The sequence below is a fragment of the Terrapene carolina genome, unplaced genomic scaffold, assembly GCF_002925995.2.
Source record: "Terrapene carolina triunguis isolate 2854851 unplaced genomic scaffold, T_m_triunguis-2.0 Scaffold147, whole genome shotgun sequence".
NCBI classification, from domain to species: Eukaryota; Metazoa; Chordata; order Testudines; family Emydidae; genus Terrapene; species Terrapene triunguis.
Window position 1 is genome coordinate 7468819 of NW_020664498.1, and position 16005 is coordinate 7484823.

Here is a 16005-nt window from a genome sequence, read left to right on the forward strand (position 1 = left end):
CTCGTTATCTCCACACTGATTTATACCTGCCTCTGGAGATTTCCATTACTTGCATCTGAAGAAGTGAGGTTCTTACCCACGAAAGCTTATGCTCCCAATACTTCTGTTAGTCTTAAAGGTGCCACAGCACCCTCTGTTACCATTAAAAATGTATGCCTTTATTTCCAGTCTGAATTTGTCTAGCTTCAAATTCTAGCCTTTGGATCATATTATATCTTTAGCTGCTACATTGAAGAGCCCATAATTAAATATTTGCTCCCCATGTGGATAGTTGTAGATGGTAATCAAGTCACCCCTTAACCTTCTTTTTGTTACATTCAAGAAGCTCAATCTATTTAGCTTATCATTATAAGGGGACATAACAGTTTTCAAGTACATAAAAAGTTGTTACAAGGAGGAGAGAGAAAAATTGTTCTTAACTGCTGAGGATAGGACAAGAAGCAATGGGCGTAAATAGCAGCAAGGGAGGTTTAGGTTGGACATTAGGAAAAACTTCCTAACTGTCGGGGTAGTTAAGCACTGAAATAAATTGCCTGGGGAGGTTGTGGAATCTCCATCAGTGGAGATTTTAAGAGCAAGTTAGACAAATGCCTGTTAGGGATGGTCTAGATAATAAGTAGTCCTGCCGTGAGTGCAGGGGACTGGACTAGATGACCTCTTGAGGTCCTTTCCAGTCCTATGATTCTATAAGGCATGTTTTCTAATTCTTTAATCATTCTATGGACCCTCTTCAATCTATCAACATCCTTCTTGAATCATGAGCACCAGAACTGGACACAGTATTACAGCAGCAGTTGCACCAGTGGCAAATACTGAGGTAAAATAACCTCTCTACTCCTACTTGAAATTCCCCTGTTTATGCATCTCAGGATCACATTAGCTTTTTGACCACAGTGTCACACTGGGAACTCATGTTCAGTTGATTATCTGGCATGACCTCCAAATCTCTTTCAGTGTCACTGCTTCCCAGGATAGGGTCCCCCATCCTGTAAGTATGCCCTTCATTCTTTATTCCCAAATGTATACATTTACATTTAACTGTATTAAAATGCATATTATTTGCTTGTGGCCAGTTTACCAAGTGATCCATATTGCTCTGAATCAGTGACCTTATTTACCACTCTCCCAATCTTTGTATCATCTGCAAACGTTATCAGTCATGATTTTATGTTTTCTTCCAGGTCATTGATGAAGATGTTAAATAGCGTTCATAAGGGCTAGGGGGATTTTTAAAGAGTTTAGGGTGTGGAGAACTAAAGGGTTGCCAAGGAGAGGTGAAAGTATTCTGTCTCCTCACAGACCAATCCTTCCCCGTTCAGGTCCTGCCTTTACATTGGTGACTGTGTCCCTATGAAGCAGAACTTTTGCTAATGCGCTCTTTGTTAAACAGCAGTCATTGTCATTTCCTATCAGACTAAGTTGGTTTCCTGTTAGGCATCTCAGCAAAGTGACCATTCCGGTTAAGTATGCTCTGAGTGGCACATGCATAAGTACAAAAAAACAAGACATCAAGATTTTTGTATTAACATGGTATATTTATGTTGCAGAATCCCATCAACCGTTTGCTTCGGGCAGGGCGCCAGCCGAGGATTTAAAAGCATGAAGAAGAAAGTATGAAGGTCACTGGAGCAGATTCACAAGGAATGACAAGTAAAGACAAGCAGAAAAGGCCTTGTCCCCTGAGGTTAATAAAAGATACAACTAATCATTCATGGGTTTGCTTGCTCCTCCTGGTTGAGCACAACAATGGATGTGTTGAATTTACTGTACACTGAGGGCAGGGAAGGCTTGGGGCTGTCCGTTGTGATCATGGATGATCCAAAGCCAGCAATTTCTGCAGCAAAGGAAAAGCAAGAGAGAAGGAAGGAGGAGGGGATCTTGTGTTTGTAGATGTTTGAGTTCCATAAATGCATGGAGAAGGGGCACTTAACCAAAGGGCTGTATTTGTTTCCCTTCCCCGCTCCACCAGGGGCTTCTGTACTCCACTCACTCCTTTGTCCGGGGACGAGGTGGACAATGTGGTAAAGGTGGTGGAATGCCGGCATTCCATCACCATCAAAGTAAGCGTAAACTCCCCTGCCCAAAAGGCTGTGGAGATGTTGATGGGGGCCAGCTGGAGGATGACTGGGAGTCCATGGGCTCAGTCAAGTCTGGAGACCTCTCAGCTCCTGCCATGCTACAGGAAAAGCTGTACCAATTCCTGGAAGACTCACGAGGCTCCAGGAGGAAGGCACTCTCCAGAAGTGGGGGGGGGATTTCAATCTCCTCTTCCAGGGTGCAAGGGCCGTATCAGGAGGGTCAAGGGATCAAGGAGTGGCACTCTGCAGCCTACCAGTGAACTCACAGATTCCACAATTCCCTGACACCTTTGGGATCAAGCACAGGTTGCAGGTGCAGGTGGTGCCGCTGCCCCCAATTAAACCAACTACCATTGCATCTCTGAATACAAGAGGCTGTAGGGTGAGTCTCTGCTGATACTAGGTGCTCTCCTCGCTTTGGGGGGGTGTGGGGGTGGTACTCTGTGATCTTCCGGCAGGAGACTCACATAGATTCAGCCACCAAAGCCAGCTGGCAGCTGGAGTGGGAGGGAAGAGGGTGTACTTCAGCCACCTCACTGCACTCTTGGGCTGGATGGCCACCCTGTTTTCCCCGGACCTATGGCCCAAGGTCCTGGGGGTTGCCGAGGTCATGCCAGGGTGCCAGCTGCACCTCTGGGTCTGCATGGAGGGGCTGATCCTCAATCTTGTCAACTTGATCTGTGCCCCGATACCCAATCCCGAAGCGGGTGGAGTTGTATCAGTGGGCTTCTGCCTTCCTTGGCACTTTGGATTCTCTTAAGTGCCTGGATGTGCGTGAGAGAAGTGCTAGGCCACAGTGGATGTCCTCAGGGAGATTGTTACGCCCTGGTAGATGTCTGGAGCAACCACCACCTGGATGACTCCACCTCCTTTTCCTGTGTCTGTGTGGAGGATACTCAGTCATGCCACTTGTGGCTGGACCGCATTTACATTTCCTTTTTAACTCTTTGTAGGCCCACTCCTCCAGCATCAGGTTGGTCCCCTTCTTGGACCACCATCTGGTATCCGTGATGGTTTATTTGATGCCTGGGCAGCTGGGGCTGGCCTACTGGCATTTTTAACAGCCTCCTGGAAGTTCTGGCTGGCCTGGCGGGAGGAGAGGTGGTGGGATGTGGGGAAGAGACATGCCTAGTTCTTCTGTCACGACTACATCGGGTGGCCAGTCAGAGGATGGATGTGGCGATTGAGCAGTTGGAGTGGAAGGTTTTGGAGCCGGAGAGGTGCCTGGACACTCACCCTGCGGATCCATCCTGCTGCAGGTAGTGTCAGGAGAAGCAGGATGAGCTCTGGGTCCTTGATGACCATTGGATGAAGGTTGCTTTTGTCTGATCATGTATCCAGCTTCTTCAGGAGGTGGATTGCGGCTCCTGCTTCTATGCCATGGAGAAAAAGCATGCCACCTGCCCTCTGGAAGAAGACAGCACCCCTCTTACGGATCCAGTGGAGAAGCAGGAAAGGATGGGAGCTTTCTATGCAGACTTCTCCATGGTCCAACTAATGCTGATGCTTGTGAGATCCCGTGGGACAAACTCCCTACAGTCAGTGTGAGTGACCGGGATTGGCTGGAGCTTCCTCTCACTCTGGCTGAGTTCTTGGAAACCCTCCATATGATGCCTAACATAAAATCTCTAGGCAATAATGGGCTGAACTTGAGAGTTGTACTGTGCATTCTGGAACGTTCTTGGGCTAGACATTGCCGTTGTCTGGACCAAGGCCCTGGGGAGTGGGGCATGTCTCATGTTATGCAGGGCAGGCCATGCTTGCCCTGCTGTCCAAAAAGTGAGGCCTCCATGACATGAGGAATTGGTGCCTAGTATCAATACTCAGCCTGGACTGTAAGGTCATAGCTGTGAAGAAGTAGGAATTTTTTGTAATATTTTTTATGAAGCCAATGTGCCTTGGTTTCCCCTATGCTTTACGTGGCTACACAGTGGGGGAATAAGTTTGCTCTCGGGGCAGGCTGAGACACATAGGTGTGTGTGTTGCCTAGCTGTTTGAGCCGACAGAATGTGTCATTAAAAGGACTGAACGAGACAGACCCATATCAGTGGAAAATCTGAGAGGACAATAGAAAGCCCAGTCACCAGGACATTGACACCTAACAACCAATGAACCAGAGAGAGGAGGATTTCCCCAATTCTCAGCAGGGAAGCTGAGCAGAGACTACAGCTTAAGAACAAAGGACTGGGAGGTGTAAGGTGAGGGAATAAGAGTTGGTTTGTGGCAGAACCTTGGAGTTCTCTCACCTGGGAGCTGACTAAGGCCATATCTACATTGCACTTCCGTCACTCAGGGGTGTGAAAAAAACACCCCCTGAATGCAATACCGGATTTACAATGGTGCCAGTGGCGCCATGGCACCAGGCCCACGATCGAAAGGGGCCCCGGCGCGCTCTCTCCTGTGGGGTCAGAGAAGCTTGACGCTGGGAGATGCTGCAGCTCCGTGGCAGCCTCTGTCGTCAGCCTGGCTCCTGCCCCGCCCCTTTCCCCAGCGTGCTACGTTCCCCTCCCCCCCCCCGCCGCCGATCAGCTGGATCAGCCTTGCTGGGGGGAGGAGGGAGCCGCAGCACGCCGTTCCGGGGAGGAGGTGGATGGGGCTGCTCTGGTGCCTTTCCCTTTGAGGCAGGGCACTTGTGATCAACCAGCTGTTCCTGTCCATGCTCTAGCACCAGTTCAATACCCTGAGCCTGCTCTTGAGAAGCCTGGTCAGCCTCCAGAAGATCCTGGAGTTTGTCTGTTTGGGGGTGCACTGGATCTCTGCGGGGGTCCCGACTGGTTCATGAGCAATGTTCATTCTGGCATTTTCTAACTTGAGAGCGCTTGACTTTGCACACTTTTAATCCTCTAATTTTGTATTTTCTAATTTTTGTGGATTAGTTTATTGATGAGAGCAACCTTAACTAATGTTAAACACAGTTTTTTGTTTGAGCATTGTACAAAGTCTTGTTTGAGGGGGGAACAATTGCGAATCTTTCTTGTGATGATAGGAGACGACAAGTAAATATTCAGAAAGCCATATATAGCGTCCAATGGGTAAGAAGCAAATAAACAATATACATGAAAGGAGCTGTAATTCTCTATCTTCGTTTCATGTAACCCCCTTTTCAGCAAGTACCTTTGAAAAGCAGTGTAGAGTACCCCAGTACAAGCCCAAAGGAACCGAGTAGCAGCTGATCCAAGCCCGGCTTTGACTGCAGCTCCTCTGAAATAATGTTATGGGAAATCAGCAAAGGCAGCTGTTGCCATGACAGCCAGGGCACTGGTGACTTTCCCAGTGTGCAAATGACCTGGAGGGAGAGAGTGCTAAGTGGCTGATTATCTCTGATGTCACAATGTTACTGCTCAGGCAGCTGCAGGGGGCAGCAAATGTGCAGGGTGTAAAAAAATCAGGCTTTTCTCGTGCTCTGGTTTTCCCAAACTTCCTAAAAAACCCAGCAACAGCCAAACCCAAAATACACATTGAAAATCATTTCACACACATAGTCATTAGTGTCTGAAATGTGGTTCAAGTCTCTGTTACCAGATGTGCCCGTTACTTTGGGGTATCCTCATTTATTAGGGTTACTCTTTGGGGGGGGGGGGTTCTGTAATTCTATTAATGTATTGTTTGTGTCACTTGTGTGTTCATATGGAGCTCTACTTCTCCCTTCTGGAAGTCCCCTCCCAATGGAGCCACCCTGCAGGATCTAGGTTCCCCAGGGCTGGGTTCCTCCAGCTCCAGAATCAGATGAACACACATACCGGCACTAACAGAGCAAGTCTGAGTGGACCTGGTCAATCCGCACTCTCAAGCTGCCACCCTTATATGCCACAGGTTCAGCACGTCCCTATCCCCACTTTCACATGACAATTGTACTGGTAGTAACCCACTTGATGAGCAAACCCCACACTATTTTTGGGCGCTACGGGGATCTTTAGCTTAGGTAAAAGAAGCGTTGCTGCAGAGTAAATGGAGAAGCTAAAAACACAAAAAAGTAAAGTTCAGAGAGAGGGAGAGAGAAGCAACCAGCTTAACCATAAAAGTTATTTATTGAATAATAGTGATAACTACACAAGGAGGGCTAAACAAACATAAGTTACATTATTAAAGGTTAATACCTGAGGCAGAAAAGAAAACAGAGAGAGAGAGGGATGGAGGGATCTCACTCACTCCATGAGGCTTGAACTGGTCAGGGTTCCCAGGTGATGGTGGTAGCTCAGGGTCCTGAGTGCTGGAGACAGGCAGAGCCCCCAGCACGATCAGTCAGGAGACTGAGTCCCAGTGGAACTGATGCAGAGTTTGAGTCCATGCATCAGAACACTTACTTGGGCATAGGTAGAGGGTTTTGTAGAGAAACAACAATGGTTCAAGGGAGAACACTAGATTTATTTATGGGTAAAATGATGACTGAAGGGTTTTCTTTAGGCTAGACGATAGGAGCTGATCACTCTTGGCTATGGGTGGTGTTTTCTTCCAGGGAGCTCACAATGCAATTAGGCTGCTTCAGTATTTTGGATATCAGCTGAGGATTCATTACTAGAATTGGTCTGATAACTGCTGAGCTGGGTGTGTGCAGATGTAGGTTCATTAACATCTGGAGCAGAGATCCTCCATGATGCAGTGCTTCCCTGCTTTTCTGGTCCCAGAGTTCCGTACGGTTCTCTGTTCTCCATTCTGTATGCTAATGGAGATGCCTTAATCTTGTCACCCTTGTCAGGAGGGGTCTAGGTGTGTCTCCCAACGCCCTTCACTGCTCTCTGCAAGTCTTTTCTCTGATTGGTTTTGGTTGAAGCAGAGACTGGTGCGGGGGTGTCTTTCATGAGTCAGACAGGCTGGATACTGCGCCCTGGTTCCCCAAGAACACAGAGCTAACTGGTATCAGCATGTTTACAAAAAAGGGTTTTGAGACAAGTTAGATGCTGAGGTACCGACCCTCTAAATCAGAAAATACTGATGCAACCCAAACTGTGTTGTCACTACTGATAGGCCATAATACCAAGGCATGAAAGAACAACTCTCCCAAACCCAGAGGAAATAAACTAGCTGCTTTGCAACTAAGGTATTTTTTTAAAATTCAGTTATATCTACAGTAGATTCCACTTATTAGCAACCCCTTGGTCACCAGCAAAAAGGTGCTGCTATCCAGCAGTTGCTAATATATGGAAGGCAGGTTTGCGAGGCTGCAGCCCTGTAAGCCTGCCTACTCACAAGGCAGCAGTGGGGGGGAGGGCTGCAGCCAGGATGTGGGGGTTTCTGTGCGGAGCTAGGGGCCCACAGAGCTGCATGGTGCCTCTCCCTGTGCTCTCCGGGAGTTGGGCCTCAGCAACTCTCAGCGCTTTCTTTCCTGGGCAGGGCACAGCCCAGAGAGTGCAAGGAGAAGTACCATGCAGCCCTGCTACTGCCCGGCCCACAGCCCCCTACCTCCTGTGCGGTCCCTGTGCACAGGCAGATTTGCAGGGCTGCAGCCCCAGAAGGAAGCGTCATAACCCACGGAAAGGAGAAGCCCTGGTAAGATGCCTTCTGGTTGGAGGGGTTCTTGGGGCTGTTTGTTCACAGATGACAGTGATTGCTGATAAAGCAGTTGGAGTGGTTTCTGAATCAATTCCTGCTGCCTCAACAGCTGTAGGAGGGGTCTCCACCCCATGGGGAGTGGTGGGAGTTTGGAATGACCGAGAGTATCACACACCACAAAGTGCTGTGCAGTATAGTCCAGGAGCTCCAGACACCCAAAGCCAGTTTCAGACCCATAGACCAAGCAGCATACCACTTTTACTTTCTAGGGGTTAGGAATAAAGTAGTATCCCTTTAAATAATTTGTGAGCCCTCTAGTGGTACTCACTGCTCTATATTTTAGAAGTTGCCAGAACCCAACCAGAGTGGCAATGTGTGTATGTAGCTAGGTCTGGCATATTGTGTCCATTGAATAAACACTGCTAGTTGGATTCCACTGTGCCTGTATGGTTCCTTTGTACCCTGTTTGTTGCTTAAAGAGCAAGAGACACAACACTTTAGCAGCAAGGCAGGGATTCTAATCTGGGAATACAGTCAGAATAGGGAGCGGCCTAGGGACAGTGCAACTAAAAAGGGAACTGCACCTTGCAACACTAGGACTATAAGTGATCTGCTCACTTAGAGAAAAATTGTGTTAAAAATGGCTGGCACTTTGGGGGAAATGGACTTGTTTGGTAGTTCAGTAGCAGACTGGCCCACCTCTCGAAAGAGATTGGAACAGGATAGACGAGCAAATGGTATAACTGATGAGAAGAGAGTCAGTTTTACTGAGCATAATGAGCTAAAACGTGCAACTTACTAAGCAGCCTAACAGCTTTTTAAACTTGCAGCCGAAACATTTGCTGCTTATGTGGAAATTCTACAAACTCATCTATCCCCAAAAGCCATGGTGATCACAGTCATTCCTGCTTTTATAAATGGAGTCAAAAAGGCAATGAAAGAATTTCTGAGTATGTGATTGAATTAAGGAAAGTAACAGGGCATTGCCAGTTTGGAAAGAGTTTAAATGGTGCAGAAAGGGGCTAGTTAGTGTGTGATATGCAAAATGAAGCACCTAAAAACAATTATTGACTGAGGCTGATTTGGCCCTAAAACAAGCACTATAAATTGCTGTTTCAATGGAGACGGCCTAATGGGACTGTCTCTTCCCAATTAGGACAGTTAACATCATCTTTAACATCCTGCCAAGGACTGTCATGTCTTTAAGAGAGTCTAGACAGCTAAAAGGCTGGGCCAGAATAGGGGGAAATGTTGAAATTAAAATGTGTGCAAACTTTTATGGTTGGAATGTTTTCATTGTTTTCCTTTTTTATACAAGCTTAATAAAAGGGATTTTAAAGGCGGTTCTTCACAGTGGGAGCTGGGGCTAACAGACCAGAGCCCCCTGTAGGCATTTAACATTGTAACAGTAAACAAGGGCTTTAAATACCATACCTCAGTTGCTCCCTAGACCCCCACTCTTTAGCTATACATAACAGCCTGATACAGCCTTTATTGGGAGGGATAGAACACATCCTTTGCCAGTCCGTTAAACCACTGTTTTGTAGACATTTGTAGAATGCTGGGAATGTGGGTCCATGTTCTTTCCTGGCTCTGGTGGGGGAGTGTGGTCTAATGAGTAGAGAAGGGATCTGCAAATTAGCACTCCTGAGTGGTCTTTGCTTTTAAATGATGCTTTGCATTTACAATGTGCTCATTAATCTGTGGGTCTCAAACCTATTTGTGAAGAGGGGTATGTCAGAGTAGCCCCATTTTGAAGACATGGAGCATGATTCATCAGTGCTTTGTGGCCCCTTTGTGTTGGCTGAACTGCACCTCCATAAGGGGACATACAAGCTGTCTCCCCTTGTCCTCTGTGGCAAATACCTCACTGGTGCAGGAATGAATTGGACCACCCTAGCCAAGCACACAGATTTAGCACAGACATTCCAAAACACAGTATGGCTAAGTGACTGAAAGGTAGGTCTGCCACTTCAGAGACCTGGGTTCTCTTTCTAGCTCTACCAGAAGTGACCTTGTGCACTGATCCCCAGTTATCTGTGAAGGGGGGGGGATACTTGCCTCTGTCTTAAAGCAGGTGTATGAAGCCCTACTTAATATTAAGTGTTAATGATTAGAGTTCACAGGCTTGTGTCTCCTAGCCTAGCTACTTTCCCAGTGGCCAAACGACAGCTGTAGGGCTGGCATGCTCCTGCCACCACCACCTCGCTTACACTATTAGTCTACGCAGTTGTTTGGAAACAACGAAGAAGGCTCAGTGGAGCTTGGAAGCAAACTCAGTGCAGTAGGACTGTTCAAGAAATAACAAGTGTGTGCCAAGGGAGATTTCCTATGGCTTACAAATCTGAAGAGATTTTTATGGAGGTGGTGAAAGGCACTGCCCTGACTCCACAACTATCCCTTTGCCAAATGTCCAGTTCCTGCTGCACAGCCCTAGGGATGTTCAAACTAGCTTTGGAAATGTTTTTAGCATTGGTGAAAGTATCTATTTTTTATTGATCTGGATCTAAAAATGGCTAACCTAATTTGCTGAAACTTTCAAAAGAAAAGTTTGTCAACATTATAAGCATCAAGTCTAGGGAATTACAATGGACAGGATTAGGCAGCTTGAAATATTGGCATCACTACCACTTTGCCAAAATCATTATTGAAATGGGGAGACTTTGTCAAAGGAGTGAGTCTCACATTTTGTCTTGAAGGCAATGAGATCTGGTTAATTTCTTCTTGGAAGGGATTCCACAGTTTGGGGGCTGTTAAGCAAAAATCTATATCCATCTCTCATACCTGTCACTCCTACAGTGGAAAGTGTCATGGTTCCCGAGGAGCACAGTTGCTGCAGGATGTTATGGCCTCAGAGTCTTGAAGGCAACCCTTGCAGATGTGGCCCAACAGCACTCCCTCAGAGGCTGCAGTAAAGCAGAGGCAGTTCAGAGCCCATCTACTGTCTCTGATAAGATAATGAAAACTCATTCAGGTGGCACATGGGCAGAGCAGCAGGCCAAAGGGAGCCAGGCTAGGAGAGGGCAGGTATGGGGAGAAGCGGTTGAAGGACTGGGCATTGGAGGGCAGTTGCTAGAACCATTCCCACAGAGGCTTGAGTAGTGCTGTAGCAGTAGCTTCTTCAAGGGATGGATTCTAGCCCAGTCGGTGCAGAGTGTCTGGCACCCAGCAGGTGGCGATCGTGCCTAAAGGAAGAGCAAAGGCAGGTCTGGAGCCGCAGCCCCAGCCCCTTACTCCTCACAGCCAGCCACAGTTTGAAACTTGACAGGTCTCCAAGAATACCAGTAATTTCCTGTTCCGAGGGCTGACGCTGCCTAGCGCAAACACACACTGTTTGCTACACGTTTAGAATCATGACAAAGTCTGAGACATGGGCTTCCAGTTCAGAATGGCTGCTAGGCACCAAGCCTTCCCTGACTGGGAGCAGGGCAAGTGCCTGGGACCCAGAGGGCTGCCTAACAGGCAGTGAACTGTAGGACCCCTCCCACCCCAGCTTTTCTGGGAGCAGGAAGGGACCCCAGGTTTCCCAAAGCCTCCTCCAAAGGGGAGGGGCAGTGTGACAGGGGTCACCTAGAGAGGTGCATTCCCCTGACAGAGTGCTGGGGCCTTCTCTGGCAGCACCTCAGGAAGCTTCTTAAGAGCTGTGGCTGCAAAGACACGCTTAAAGCCCTGACCAGTGCCTGGGCTTGCCCCACTTCCTGCCAATGGTAAGTAGCCCCAGGCTGCGCCCTCCCTGGCCTGAGCCAGGAAGATGGGCAGTGAGCTGGGGAAGCACCACAAGAGTAGCAGTCCCTATACTGTGTGGGGTGGGGGGGGAGGGGGGAGGTGAAGCGGGGCTGCAAAGTGCTAGGGAGTGGACCAGAGCCACTGCCTGGGGGCTTGGAGCGAGACCCTTGGCAAATGGGAGGCCTCCAACACCTGGAAAAGTGGCTCTGCTCTCCGGCAGGGCAGCCACCTCAATTCCGTTCACTCCTCTGAGATGGCTGGGGGGTTGCCTCTAGCAGTGGCAGTGCACAGTTGCTGGCTAGATGCCAGGGCAATGACAGAGGTAGCTTTTTGCAGTACATCCAAAGAGCCCCAAGTATTACCGCACCGGCAGGGCAGGAAGTAGTGCTGTGTGTGCGGCACAAGCCTGACACCTGCCGGGCAGGCAGGCCTCGCTAATCTGTGCAGTATTTTACAGGAACCCCTCTTGGCTCTCCCCAGCAGCCAGGCCTCATTGTGCAGGCTGAATACACTGGCTCTGGTTAGGAGACAGTTTGTTACATTTTGGGGAAAGCTACGATATTGTTTACAAAGAACAAAGCTGTGAGCGGCACCGCTGCCTTGATTAACTTAGAGGCTTTATTGACTGACTGCTTTGTACAAAACAGGGAGATTTCTGCCCCAGCCCATTCAGGGCTCTGTACAAAACCCAAACTATGTACATGGAATTAGCTCTGCGCCTTTCACATGGGCTGAAATGCACACAGCGTAGACGCACCTGTGAGTCCTAGCGAGAGCTCACCTATAAACAGCTTAGCATCCTCAAATACAGCCCCCTAGTGACCCATACAAAAATCAGACTGTCCCCTATTTACAGCAAGAGAGCACTAAGGGACCTGGCCTTGAGTCACTGCCAGCCCCAGGGAAGGCAGCATGGGCCCGGCACAGCTCCATCCCCCAATGGGGTGACTCCGTGAGGCCAGCTGCTCATGGATAATGGCAGCAGAGTCAGGCCCATTGGTCCCCAGGGCCGACCGGGGGGGGAAGCCGGTACAAATTACCGTGGCCTGGCAGTCCGGAAGGGGGCCCGGCTCCCCCCCCCGTCGGCCCTGTTTAGCCAGTCCGCCCTTGCTGCGGGGCCCGAAAAAATTTTTTCACAGGGGACCAAACCCGCTCTCGGCGGCCCTGTTGGTCTCATACCTTGAAGTCATGCCTGGGTGGAACTCATTCATGCCAGGAGGATCCTTGCGGAGTGGTAGTCGGGAGTGGGGGGAGGAGGTCACTGAGGAGGGCTGATTAATCAAACCCAAGCTGGTTCTGGAAGTGTGTGTGTGTGTGTGTGTGTGTTAGGGGTGCAGGGGGGAGCAGTTTCTGCTTTGTGCTGTTTTATTCTCGTTGTCCTTCAACACCTTGTGCTCTGCCATGCAGCATCAGGAGCAGGGGAAGCACCAGGCTTCTCATGCAGTGCTGCAGTGTCAGTATCAAGCACAATCGCATCCATGGGTGTTCAAGCCACACAGTACCATCACGCTGAGTCAGTCAGACCAGCACAGGCCAGAGACCTGCTCTCTGCAACCCCAGCATCGAGACCAGTGACTTGTAGTTGTTGTAAACACTCAAGGACAAACTCCCGTAGACTAGGATATGCTTGGGAGAGGGAGACGCTAACAGAAAAGGCCATTAGAGACCAATACAGGGAGATGGGAACTTCCTGTCGTACTGTGATTGGGTCTCCCCTGTTCAGAGGCTGGAAGACAGGATCAGATTCACACCAGGATCAAGAGGAACCTGACACAGTTCAGAGCTAAAGTCAGCCCTGTGCCAGCTGGGCTGGGAAGCAAGTGCATTGCACTGGGGTGCTGCAGTGAGGGAGCCCATGGGGAAGGAACTTTTTCTTGCCTACAATCTGGGAGGCAGCGATCCTTCAGCGTTGAAGCCCAAACACTATTCCCAGTGGATTTTCGCCTGCTGTTCCACAGCCAGGGACTGACCCTCGGCAGCTGTAAGCCACTCAGTGCATGCTGGTCAGAAGGGGGCTAGTCCACAATCAGCAGCCAGTGAAGAAGTGGGTTTGCCGGCTCGCATATTGTGCTGCTCACCCCATGTGCAGTAGCGCAGGCCGGGGGCACTGTGACCCAAGCGCTGTACACAGAGCCTAGCCCCTGCACCAGGTTGTTAGGATAGGTAGTACATGCCATAGGTGACTGGCGCTGTGAAGAGACCTGGGACAGGCTGCAGGGCTGCTCTGCTGGGGAAAGTGCTGGTGGCTCCGTACAGTGAGGGGGAGCCCAGGTGTGCCCCCAGCGGGAAGGGCAGGGCAAAAGAGGGCAGCAAGGGCTTGGTGGCCAGTTTGAGCTTCTCCAGCTCTGCTTCCTGCAACCTCTTGGCCTTAGCCCTGCGGTTCTGGAACCAGATCTTGACCTGGGTTTCTGTGAGATTGAGGGAGCTGGAGAACTCGGCCCGCTCGGCGATGGACAGATACTGCTTCTGCCGGAACTTCCTCTCAAGCGCCAGCAGCTGCGAGGTGGTGAAGGGCGTGCGGGGCTTGCGATTGTTCTTATGCTTCCTCAGAGTGCAGGGTGGAGGGCTGGGCTGCCCTGCAAGGCGACACAAACAAACAGCCCAGCTACTTAGTGTGGAGTGGCCCTGGCCCGGCTGCCAGGCCAAAGAAGCGATCTCTAGGACCCTCCAGCCCTGTATTCATACCCACATCAGACATGAAGCCCATCCTGGGCTCCAGCCCTGCCATGAATTCATGTTTCCCCAGTGGGGCTAGCTTTGGTGCAGGACCTGGCCCCTCGGGGCTGGGAAGCCAGCATGGCACAGAGCAGGCCTTCCCCTCAGTGACTGCACAACAGGTACTCACAAAGCCCCTATTTGGGGCCCGGAGACTCCCTCAGGCATGGGGCTGGGCATGCTGAGCTGGGATGCGGATGGGGCACTGGCTGTCAGGGAGCAGGGCGCTGTGGCACAAAGGCTCCACACATTAGTCCCCAGGAGCTCCTGTCTCAGCTGGAGAGAGCAGGCAGATCCCTCCCCTGCCCATGGGGTTCCCAGTGCCTGGCTCCACAGAGTGGCCAGTGTGCCATTCAGCTCACAGGGTCAGAGCTACCTGGGGTCAGAGCTGCCTGGGGTCAGAGCAATGGGGTTCACCGTGCACCTGGCCTGGGTGTGGGCAGAGGAGCTGAGCTCACAGGCAGGCAGGCACCAAGTGGTGTGAGCTGTGGCCCTGGGCCCAGGTGGGACCCCTGAGGGAGGAGTGCAGGCCAGGTCCAGGCGCCCTGCGCACCATTAGCAATGTACAGTGCTATCGGCAGAAGAGCGCACTGGGCCTTTCCCCCACTGTTCAGAAGTGAGTGGCTGGCGAGGGCTGCTGGGGGCGCGGAGTGATAGCAGGGCCAATGGCCTGGCAGACTCTACCACGAGGCTGTAGGTCCCAGCAGGAGCCCGGGTCAGGCTGTGCTGCTCACACAGGGCTCGTAGGTGCACAGCAGGGAAGCTGCAGCGGTCTCAGGGTCGTCTCGGGGTTGAAGCGATGGCACCTCAGCCTGGCTGGAGCTTCACAGCGCAAGCAAGGGGCTGGGGTGAGTTAGGGCCCACTGAATGGCTGTTGTCTCCCCATCCACTATCCCTACGGTCAACATGCCCTTCCCACTAGTGGGGCCAGGTCCTGACCATTCTGCTGTTCAGAGGAGGCCACAGGTGAGCCTGGCCTGGGCTCTCAGGTGAGGAGAGGAGGAAGGGAGCCCGCACCCCATGAGTTTAGTGCTCCCCCGCTGCTCTGGCAGGCAGGGGAAGGGTCCCAGGGGTCCCGCTAGCTGGACTGACAGTTGCCCAGGCTGGCTCTGTGCTCTGACACGCAGAGGTGTGGGGTCACTTTAGGTACTTACTTGGTGGAGAACAGGCAGATTTTGCAAACCAGGAGTTGGGCTCCTTGTCACCCAGACTCTCCACCGCTGGTGGCTGCTGCTTAGCCCGCTGCTCTGGGAAATCTTGGCCTGACTCCGCTGTGTACAAGCTGCTCCGGGCCCGGGCGGGTGGCGCTTCGGCAGTGGCAGCAGGGGGTGGCTGGTGCGGGCGACTGCTCCGGGGACACAGCTTGCGCTCCGTGATCAGCAGGGACTCCACACTGAAAGGCAGCAGAGGGGTGGAGGTGGTTTGGCCCCTGCATCCCACTGCCTTGGAGCCCATCCTGGGCAGCTGCTCCTCAACAATGGGGCTCCCCTTGGCAAGGGCGGCCACTCCTTTGCTGGTCTCCGCCTGGGCTGTCTCCGGGCTCAGCAACCTCTGGCCAGGATTCATCCTCAGGGAGGAGGGAGCCATAAAACTGCTGCGGGGGGTAAGGGGAAGTCAGCCCTGCATACGCACCCCCGGAGGCTCCAGACACCGACCGCCCCAGAGCTCAGGCCCAAGCAACAGCCTCAGGGGTGGGGTCCAGGCTCCAGGGTCCCAGCTCCAGTCTCAGGGGTGGGGTCCAGACTCCAGAGACCCAGTTCCAGCCTCAGGGGGTGGGGTCCACCCACTCCAGGGTCCCAGATCCAGCTTCAGGGTCCAGGCTCCAAGGTCCCAACTCCAGCCTCAGGGGTGGGGTCCAGGCTCCAGCCTCCCAGCTTCAGGGGTGGGGTCCAGGCTCCAGGCTCCCAGGCTCAGGCACCAGCAGTGCGAAGTGCAGGGTGGGAGATGGGGTCCCAGGCTCCATGCTTGGGGCAGGGCAGCAGGCTCGCGATGGGAC

At 51.4% G+C, this 16005-nt stretch overlaps 2 protein-coding genes across 2 annotated transcripts in view; one reads left to right on the forward strand and one right to left on the reverse strand.

Moving 5' to 3' along the window:
* The window catches only part of LOC112113889 (zinc finger protein 511), a 13764-nt gene extending 12054 nt beyond the window's left edge, over window positions 1–1710 (forward strand). Inside the window, exon 6 of the mRNA XM_024210340.2 lies at window positions 1548–1710. Within this exon, the coding sequence (XP_024066108.1) occupies window positions 1548–1617 (70 nt within the window). The 3' untranslated portion in view covers window positions 1618–1710. The remainder of the gene's footprint in view (window positions 1–1547) is intronic.
* Window positions 1711–13448: 11738 nt separating this feature from the next.
* LOC112113919 (homeobox protein MSX-3-like) lies at window positions 13449–15596 on the reverse strand. The gene is made up of 2 exons (XM_024210377.2): window positions 15164–15596; window positions 13449–13870 (listed from the first exon to the last, which is right to left on the reverse strand). The coding sequence occupies exons 1-2, from the start codon at window positions 15594–15596 to the stop codon at window positions 13449–13451; spliced, it is 855 nt and encodes a 284-aa protein (XP_024066145.1).
* Between the last annotated feature and the right edge of the window lie 409 nt (window positions 15597–16005).